General features: G+C 36.6%; 1 protein-coding gene across 1 annotated transcript; it reads right to left on the bottom strand.

The window, feature by feature from the left end:
* Positions 1 to 6,583: 6,583 nt before the first annotated feature.
* MMD1 (RING/FYVE/PHD zinc finger superfamily protein) lies at positions 6,584 to 9,379 on the bottom strand. The gene is made up of 3 exons (XM_086242347.1): positions 9,085 to 9,379; positions 8,264 to 8,507; positions 6,584 to 8,178 (listed from the first exon to the last, which is right to left on the bottom strand). The coding sequence occupies exons 1-3, from the start codon at positions 9,377 to 9,379 to the stop codon at positions 6,651 to 6,653; spliced, it is 2,067 nt and encodes a 688-aa protein (XP_086098473.1). The 3' UTR covers positions 6,584 to 6,650.
* Positions 9,380 to 10,481: the final 1,102 nt, after the last annotated feature.

Raw genomic sequence — 10,481 nt, 5'->3', positions numbered from 1 at the left:
GTCGCCGGTGTTGGAGGAGAGACTGCCGGAAAGTAGTAAGGGAAAGGAGTGGGTTCCTACAATTGGATCTGTTTTTTTGTTTTTTGTGTTTTTATTCTTAAAATTGTTTTCATTTATCATTATAATAATACTTTTAATATATTAATTGAAATAATTAACCATAGTTAACTACGGTTAATATACATGACAAGAGGCAAACACTTAATAGGGTGGTGATGCTCACCACCAATTTAAGGTGGTGAGCAAATTTGCTCTCATTTTTTTAAAGTAAAATATGCATACAAACTGCAGGACATGACTGAAACATATCGACTTCAGATAACGACATTATTGATCTTAAGCCAATACAATGAAATCAGAAAAGAAATCATTAAAAGAGCATCACACAAAAATTTTGAGACATGAGAGACATCTTGTAACTTTTATCTCAAATATAAATACAAGACATATATGTTGGCAGGTTATATAAGAGTGAGCTAGAATTTAGGGTTAATATATTGGATATTAATCCCTCAAACTCTTTTTCTAAAGCCTCCAACTCGTAGATTAAGCCTAATTTAAAAAATTGCCTGTAGACACATACAAGGAGTAAAATTTCGGTTTCGAGGAAATTTTCGATGGAAATTTCGATTAAAATTTCGATTTCAATAAAATTGGACAAAAACGACGAAAATTGCTATCAAAATATGGAAATTTTGAATGAAACTTGACCATATGTTTATTTAACATATTATCTATTATATTGATAAAAAACATTGAAGAAATCAAATAATATAGTAGATTTCATGTGATATGTGATGAATATAATGCGCGCCGGAGACAATACTGTTAAAAAAATACTTTACTAATTAATAATTACATAATAAAATTACACGAATAAATCACCAATGTGGCAACGAAAAGTAGCAAGCTTACTCAAAGGGACTTGGAAATGGTCTTCGATAGTTAAATTAAGCCGAATTAGGTTAAAATATAACCAATTCGATAACAGCAACGGCGACAATAGTTTATCTAAAATTTCAATTTTATAAATTATCGTAATTAGAAAACCAAACATTAAGGAAATGAAACTTCATGATAAGGGGATAAATTTCTTTTTCATAATTTATGTTTACAACTAAACGAAACATCAAAATGACCAAATCAAACCCCAAATAAAATCTCAAACCTTTTTTTTTCTTTCCAATTGCCTAAAGACTCCAAATCTCAATCTACCTTAAAAAAAAAAAATAATAAAATTTCTTTCCTTTTTTTTTCTCTTCTTTTTTTTTTTCTTTCCTTTCCTTTTTTTTTTTTTTTTTCCTTTTCCTTTCTTTTCTCTTCTTTTTTTTTTCTTTCATTTTCCTCTTCTTCCCCCGTGACGTGACTTCCTCTTTTTTTCTTTCTTTTTCCTCTTCTTCCCCCAGTGGTCTTCGACTCTTCGTCTTCTTCTAGTTCCAGTGGCTGCCTTCCTCTATTTTTTTCTCCAGTTTTTCTTTTCTTCTCCCTTCACCAATTTTTCTCCTCCCTTCATAATCTCTCTCTTCCCTCTCCCTCCTCCCTTCTTAATCTTTTCTTCCCTCTCCCTCCCCGGATCTCCTCTCCTTCCGACGACGGCGCTCCCTCTTCGATCTCTTCTCTCCCTCCGGCGACGGTGCTCTACCTCCCCTCTCTTTCCGGTCTTTGCCTCCCCTCTCTTTCTCTGGTCTCTACATCGAAAATTTTGCCAAAATTTCGAGGATTTCGGAAAATTTCGGCGAAATTTTTCGAAATTAATTTGGTATGGTGTTAAAATTTTCATACCCTTAAAAAACGAAATTTTACTCCTTGGACACATAGGATTAAAATACACCTAAAACTATTTTATAATTACAAAGTCTGTCATTGTCATTAATAAGAGTAAATGAATTAAATTTATAAATTTTGGAGATTTTCATGAATGAGTGTAATAAATTTTATTCATAATTAATTCAAAGCAACACACAAAAAATTATGTATGTAACTATGTACATAAAACCATTGTAAGTATATAAAATTTACACACAAAAACAAAAAAAGTAAATGATTATAAGGTCCATTTTGACATATACTTGGGATCAAATAAATAAAAGAGCACTTGGAAATGGTATCAAGCACTCGACAGTGACTTTTTTATAACAGCCGAGCGCTTTGTCCACTGCTCAACGCTTCTCCCACCACCTAGTTGAAGGGTACATCTGCGATGGGTTCACCAATTCCCACAAAAATATATTATTTTATTCATATAGAAAAAAAAATATATATATCTATATAATAAAACATAACGGTTTTTAAAACCAAATGATTGAGCGTTTCGACTTAAATCCAATGGTCGGTTATCTATTTCTCAAATTTACTTTCCCTCCCATAAGAATTGGTTTGTCGCCTCTCTTTCCTTAATTAATTTTCCCTTAATTAGTTATCGTCTCTCTCTACTTAATTAATTTTCTTAAATTTACTTTCCGTCATTATTAAACTGATTACTCTTGCCAAAATATTGGTGTTTGCATGCGCAATAGAAAGAGTCACTTCGTACTCGTGGGAGCGAGTGTGGAGAGACTAGTATACATATGTTATAAGTATGTGTGTTGACCTTACAATTGACAGTAACTTAAAAGCTTTTTTGCTGGTACAAATTATTTTATTCATTAGAAAAAAAAAATATATATATATATACACAGTTTTCCTTTAGGGCAGACGAATTTGTTTTTTTTTTGTTAATGAATTAATTTCGCCGAGCGCTTGGTAATGGTACCAAGCACTCGATAGTGACTTTTTTATAATAGTCGAGCACGTTGTCCTGTGCTCAGCGCTGCTTCTTCCGCCTAGTTGAAGGGTACATGCTCAATGGGTACACCCCTTCCCACAAAAAGAGATTATTATATTCATATAAAAAAAATATAAATATATATATGTATGTGTGTTGATCTTGCAATTGACAGTAACTCAGAAGCTTTTTTGCTGGAACAAATTATTTTATTCATTAGAAAAAAACAAAAAAATGATGTGTATTATTTGACTTTATCACATAGGATTAGGGCACATGTAATAGTGCACACAATCTTTTCCCTAAAATCAATTATGATGATTGGAATGCTGCGATCTGATAAGATGCAAGCGGTTTTTAATGACATAAAGGAATTAGCAAATGATTCGGATGATAAATGCATGATTGTGATAAATTGGATGCATAAAATAAAGGAGGAAATATGCAAACATGAAGAAGTTTGTACAGGCAGTCAACCAACTCCTGATTTTCCTGTTCACATTCCAAACCCAAGTCAACGTATATTTACTCCATTAGGAGAAGGACTTACTTGCAACCTGATTTTACCAGGTGTTATCCCCCCCCCCCCCCCCCTCTTCTCTCTATATCTCTCCTCTCTCTATTTATCTCTCTTTCTTTCTTTTTCTCTTTCTCTCTTTCTCTCTCTTGTGTGATACCACTTATCCCCTAACACGGGGATAGGTAAGTTATTCTCCTCCATTGGCAGTTATACGTAAAGGTTGTCCACCGTTTAAAAGGAAGCAATCCACAATAGAGAAAGTTATTAAAAAAAACAAAGAAGTGAAAAGAAGAACAAAGCTAATAAAAACAATACTGACGAAGGAGAAGGAATGAATAAGGTACATAAAATGACAATTTCTATCTTTTACATATAAAGCTAATAAAATGTTACATCTTGTGCTTGTCTTGTTTTTTGTAGGATTTTCAACCGATGGAAATTGATTCCATTTGTCATGTAGATGGTCCAGTTCCCACTTTCAAAAGTGGTTATGTAGTCGGGACACAAGAGAGTAATATTGTTGTGAAGGTATGGCATGAATATCTTGTTCTTGTTTGTCTAAGTTAAAATCATTTTTTATAATTACTTCCACACTTTTTAATTCAGGATTCTCAAGTAGCACAAGGTATTCGTGTTGACATGGGTCACAAACAATATCCTACAGCTCGTGGTTGTAATGTGAGATTGTGAGTTATGAAATTTGATTGTTATTGCCCTATTTCAGTTTTTTTTATTTTTTTTATTTATTTATTTACTAAACATATATATATATATATACATATGTTGTAGGAAAATATGAACATGTCATTGGGCGTCACTCAAGGTATTCAAACGACCTGTACAGTGGATATGGAAGAGGAAATTTAACTTGTCCTACTCTTCAGGAAAATCAATTTCAGGTAATATTAAGATGCCTAGCTCTAGTTCAAGGCAAAAGGATGACCAAGAACTTAACTGATAGATGGAAGCAAAAAGTTTTGTTTGAGTTGTAACATTTTCTTACAATGCTCTTTCTTTGAGATCTCATATAGAAAAAAATTATTTTAAACGAGTGTTTATGGAGCATTAAATTTCTTATTAAGTTTGGTTTAGTCAAATATCTAAAGTTTTAGATTTTTGTTTCATGTATCGAACGAAATTCATGGTTTGGTAAAATGGAATAATTTGAATTGAAATCTTGATATATATGCAAGCTGATCTTTTGATAATTTTATTCCTTTGAGATTTCTTTGGTTGTTTATTTGTGTATCAATGAAGACAGAGAGGTTTGGAAGGACCTGTTCCAATTTTTATTAGCTTTTGGACAAATGCATTGCGCTATACTCACCCACCAGATGAGCTAAGCTTTCACCATGATAAACAAACTTTGTGCTTCTGCAAGGCAATTTGCCTTCAAAAGTGGGTACCTCTCTGCAATCTTTGAGATTCAACTTGTTACTCAAAAGTATGTATGCTACATTATTGTCTGACTGTTCCACAGTAGATTCACCTAATCAATCCTCATTCCATCATATTGATTAATGATAAATGCAAGGAAATCTTTTGAAACTACTGGGGCACATGGAGAACAAATTGACAAGAAATTGCAAGAGAAACCACTTTTAACTATAAAATTTGTCTTCCATATGTTATAATATGATCCAATGGTATAAGAAAAAGCAAAAAAAGCTGAAACATAAAGAAAATGAAATTAAAAGCATTTGGACCTCCAGTAATCATACGTAAAGTGGCTCATTAGACCTCAGAGAAGTCTCAGACCAAAAAAGAAAGAAAGAAAGACATCAAGAAATTCATGGTACATAGCCAGTGCCTTGTGAGTCAGTTGTGACCACTGATTGGAGTTGTTGTCATCTTGAGAAAGTGCTAATGGTATTTTTCATAAATTCTCATAATTAATTTCCTTCACATTAATGTGGAAGTTCATTGCTAGCCAGGCTTGCATTGTACAACATCCATCAACCCTTCTACATGTTTCAGGGGCTCTCACAATCATGGGTTAGCTTTCCAAACAATTAGACCTTGTAAATTGCTGTGTCAACATATCTGGAGCAGTAATCAAAAAGGTAAAAGCCTAGAATGAGAGGATAGATACCTTTTGACATAGTTGGTGATGAATGAAGTAGGATGACCATTTGGATACTAAACTTCATTGCTTATCAGATAATCTAGTGCAAATATTAAAATTGCAGAATTGAACAATTAACATCAAGTTTCAACATTATTATACCATTCAAGCTCACTGACCAAAGAGGCAACACGCTTAGCAACTATTCCTTAGAAATATTCATAAGCTTATTTAGATATTAGTTGCACATGATCTATCAAAATTTGATAGTCTCTCTACTCTAAAAATATGCGACTCTTTATGTGTTTCTAGAAAAGCCTAACAAAAATATATAATTTACACATAAGACTGCATATACACTTAGATTTCTATTTGCAAAAAACCACAATAGAAGAAGAAATCTATTAGGCAGAACGTCTTAGAACAGAAATCCATGAATTAAATCTAATTTGTTCTCTGAATACCAAATGAATAAAGATGCTCACCTCGACTTTGCTTTCTTAGTAGGAAGAGTAATCAATGTCTTCCCTCCTAACTCAATGGAACATTAATCAAAAAGTATGTGAGTATGTCTGCAAAACCAATGAACAATTGACATACACAAATGAAATCCCTAAAAACACACCAAACACAAATGAAATCCCAGGCTCCTGGAAGACTTAAGCTGTAAACATATTTGGCTATGGAGATGAAGTTTATAAATATAGAGAAATGAAGCACTAAAATGAATGAAAAAAAAAATTGAGTAAAAGATAGAAACATACATGATTGATGTAAATAATAAATTGGTATCTTTTTTAATATAATATTTGAACAGAAAGCATATACCCTGATCAATTTCTAATCTTTTCCCCCCCCAGGAATCAAAATCTGATTAAAGATGCACAAGCTAACCCCACACCCCCAGTGTAGTCAAAGCATAGACAATTTAGCCAAATGCTAACCCCCAGTATTAGAGACAATAGTCAGTTGATATAGTTTGACGCTCACCAGACAATCTGACAAATAGAAAGGAGGCAAGAGAACCAAAGTGCATGCCTGTGTGTGCGTGTGTGTGTGTGTGTGAGAGAGAGAGAGACAGAGACAGAGACAGAGAGACAGAGAGAGAGATGAGGATGACTCAAAAGAATTCTTTATTGATTGTCACTATATCTGTCAAAAAGAATGAACTTCAATATGAAATTTACTCATATTGAAGCAACAAAATTAGCATAATCTTTTATGCATTGCCAGTCATGTCAATCAGCACAAAACATATCAGTCCTTATGCAAGGGTTTGCAGTAGTATTCCAACAGCAATATTAGTACCCAAGCGCCAGTCCATATTCAGTGTCTGAGTCAATAGAAAAGGCACTAGAACAGTCAAAATTAAGAGCAGGCTCAAGCGTAGGTGGCGCAAGTGAAGCAACACATTCTGAGCACAGAAACAGCCGTGGGACATGGTCAGCATCCTCAATTCCATGGCAGCGAGTATGTTGCCACACCTCACAGATGTCACATGCCACCATCCTCTCACCATCATCATCTCTAGCCCCACACGTACATCTCACCATCCAAGTATCAGATCCTCCTTGGTACCTCAAAGGTGTGTCTAAATCTATCCCATTCCCTCTCACGCCAACTTCTGCCCCTGATTCAACTGCTCCAAAAAGTACTTCCGTATCCTCCAATTCCTCCAAGCCTTCGATTTCCATCACTGAAAATCGTTCTGTGATACAATATGTATCCCTCAGCGCACTCTCAGCTGCCTGCTTTAGCTCTCCAATAGTTGCATGCAGAGGCATTACCACTATCTCACCTGGAGGTAACTCCCTCTTCAATTTGATTTCCTTATCAGTCAAACTTGGCAAGAGCTGGCAAAAGAATGTCAAAAACTGCTCTTCCTCGTCCCTAATTGGACATTCCTTCACAAAGTGTTTGGTGTCTAGTACTACTTGAGCAGCCAACTCCACCAAGTCTGATCCTGGGTATCCCAACAGCACATGTTCATACATAAAAAGCACATCACTGTAAACACCAACTCCAGGTACCGGAGCTGCTGATGGAAGGGGATTAGGTAGTATCTCTTTTTCTGGTTCAGAGACCTTAATCCTATCAGCAAGATCATGAACAGTGTATTCCAAAATCCGAGTTTTTGGATTCACTGCACGGCAGACAATATGTTTCCCAACAATCACATTGTTTAGTGATTTCAGTACATAATCCAACAAACCGGTATCTCCAATATGTAACCGAGCTGCATCTCGCACATCTTGCCGAGTCATCCCACCATGACTGAAGTCTCTCTCTTTCTTTTCTTTCAATGCATTCACAATCACATCTGCTGCAAATTCTAGTCTTCTTGGTGGCCATCTGCTATCCATGTTAGAAATAACAGTAGTGAACTTCCTATACCTCACAGATTTTTCCTTCATCAGGGGCTTGATCTGGAGGGCTGATCTGGTTGCAGGTTTGGCAGTGGAAGATGAAAAAGCAGCAGTAGCCATTGTTGATTTTCTCTGTGCAGGAACGCCAGACTTGACAGTTAGCATAAACCTGAGAAGATCTTTGATTGTGATCAACTTTGTTTCACTCAAATTTCTGTAATAACGAATTATCCTCTTAAGTTCTTCACACTGGTCCATGTCACTAAAAACTTGGATGATCCTTTCAAGTTCTAGTGAGGTGAGAATCTCAAGTGCTCTTTCATAGTTCTGCTCTGTGACTCCAAAGCTTGCATGGCAAAATCTGTATCCCCATCTACCGAACCAAGGATGTCTATAAGCAACCCCATGGAGCAGGCGAAGATCCATTGACCGCTTTTTTGAGACATCTTCAACAGTGATTTTCCTGCAAAAGAGAAGGAAACATCAAAACTGGTTCATTGTTTTTCATTAGATAATGGCAAGATCAAGAAATATGGGGTTTCCATTACCGGGTTCGAAGATTTGTGCAAATCCGGTCCCAAAGATCCATAATCTCTCTGCCACAGAGATGCTTAGAACCCCCTTCAAGTCCATTGATGCAGAGTAAGTGAGCAAACCCATTACAGTGGATCAACCCATGTAAGAGATGGGTCGGAAGATCAAAGATACCATCATCCAGAGGCTTATTCCACCCATCATCCGTTGGAATTATCATATGGTACTTTCGCTTTGACACAAAATGATTACTCCAACCTAAACAATAGAGAGTCAGCCCAGCAGCCAGTTGTTAGTTTAGTTAACTTTATTACTTGTATAATGAAACCCATAGGGGTTGGCATTAGTTTATAGAAAAAGGGACATGTAACTCATTGAACATGGATCCTATTATAGGTTTTCGGGTTACAACTTTTCTAACTTAGGCTTCCTTCCAAGAAGGAAGAGTTACAAAATTTCTTGATTCTCTGCAACCAGGAGAACATTGAATTCTTCTTAGCTAAACTGAATTGTAGCGACATTTACTTGCTATGCTCCAGTCAAGAACACAAGACTGTCCAAATCCTTATTGTGCTTCGATTGCACAACAACAAAGCATCAAATTAAAGGCAAAAACCCAATTTTCAGAAACCCCAATTTTCAACCAACATCAAATTCCAAACCCAAACACCAGACTAGCAGAAACCCACTTCAGAAACGAAGGAATAAAGGAAAAGCTAAGCAATTATCGGAACACAAATGACCAATTCCTAAACCCTAAACAAAAATTTTGCAGAAACCCAATTGAGAAATCGAAGAAACAAACATATTGGAACAACAAAACTCGAATTCTAACCTGTGCATCGGCAGTGATCACAGAAGGGTTGTTCAGAGCTCTTTACATTCTCTTCAATGGTGTAGAGAGGGACCACAAGGCCTCGGTTGTCATGCAGAAGAAGAGTGCACCAAGTGGGCATGCCCTGCACATTGTAGTCTTGGATCTCAGCGCAGTCTCGAAGAAAGACCCGAATGTTATCGCGAAATGGACCAATGGGGCGTATTGGGCAACCAGGGTCGCAGAACGAATGAAACCCATAAATCTTTGGCCTTCGCTTCCTCTTCTTGCAAGATTCAAGGATTGAAGTCGACATGGTTTTCAAGCTTTACCTTTTTCTCTCTCAATCTCTCTCTCTCTCTCTACTCCAAGACTTTGCTTCTTGAAATCTTTTCATGCAGACGAGTGGAGAGAGAAAGCTTAAGACTGAGAGAAATGGAGGGAGTTTTCAGTTTTCAACACTGTAAGTCTGTAACCACTTGAAGTTTGTTGGTTGCAGATGCCGTTTGTTTGTTGAGGTTTGGCGGATACAATTACCCGCTCGAATTGAAACCTTACTTAATGTACGTTAATACCCCTCTTGTGAGAAATATTTACAATTTTACCAGTGAGTTCTTGCCTTCTTCGGGTGCCCTGCAGGCAAAAATAACATGGAGTACCACAATTTCACAGTCCAAAATTCCATTTGTTACCCTACAATTTATTTATTTAAAAAAAAACTTTTTTTTTTGAAAAATCCAAAAATAATCTAGAGTGGTAACCTAGGGCTGGGTCGGAATACCGGCAAACCGTCACTGTCACCACCACCGACGATCGACGATCGACTACATCGCTTCAAGCAAAACCGTTATGACGAGTGACCGATGCGTCAGTGGTGATAATCCTACCGATTTGACGGTACGCGATGGCGGTGATGGTGACGGTTTGGAAATCCAAAACCGTTTGGTATACGTATCCAAAACCGTTTGGTATACATATCCAAACCGTTTTCTTCTTTTTCTTCTTCTTCTTCTTCCCCTTCCCACAGCCACCAGGAACTAGTGAACCACCATCACCACCATCCCACACACAGCCACCCCCAGAAACCACCATCCTAAAGCCTCCACAACCACCACCGATACCGATAGTTACTGACCGAAAACAATTATCGGTATACTGAAATTGTCGACGGTGGCGGCGATTAGGAATTGGTCATTTCATGCTTGTGTCGATCGATTGTTGGTTTGGGGCTGGCGGTTCGGTACCCCCTAGTAACCGAATCCAGCCCTAGTACCACCCATGAAGCTACTACCTCCCTTACAACTCACACCCTTTTGTGGCCTCGTTCGCACTATTACCTATTGTGCCCCTTTCTCTGACCATTAATCTTTTTTTTTTTTTGTTGAGGAGACTATGAATTTATTCAAAGAACATCAGAG

Source organism: Dryas octopetala, chromosome 4 (assembly GCF_963921425.1).
Source record: "Dryas octopetala chromosome 4, drDryOcto1.1, whole genome shotgun sequence".
Classification (NCBI taxonomy): Eukaryota; Viridiplantae; Streptophyta; class Magnoliopsida; order Rosales; family Rosaceae; genus Dryas; species Dryas octopetala.
Note: the sequence above shows the minus strand (reverse complement) of the source record. Positions and strands in the feature narration are given on the sequence as shown.

Excerpts from the sequence above, each read along its gene's own strand:
- MMD1 (XM_086242347.1), bottom strand. The coding sequence starts at position 9,379 with ATGTCGACTTCAATCCTTGAATCTTGCAAGAAGAGGAAGCGAAGGCCA. Across the intron at positions 8,508-9,084 it reads TGATCACTGCCGATGCACAG|GTTGGAGTAATCATTTTGTG; the intron begins GTTAGAATTCGA and ends TCTATTGTTTAG. Across the intron at positions 8,179-8,263 it reads TGCACAAATCTTCGAACCCG|GAAAATCACTGTTGAAGATG; the intron begins GTAATGGAAACC and ends TCTCTTTTGCAG.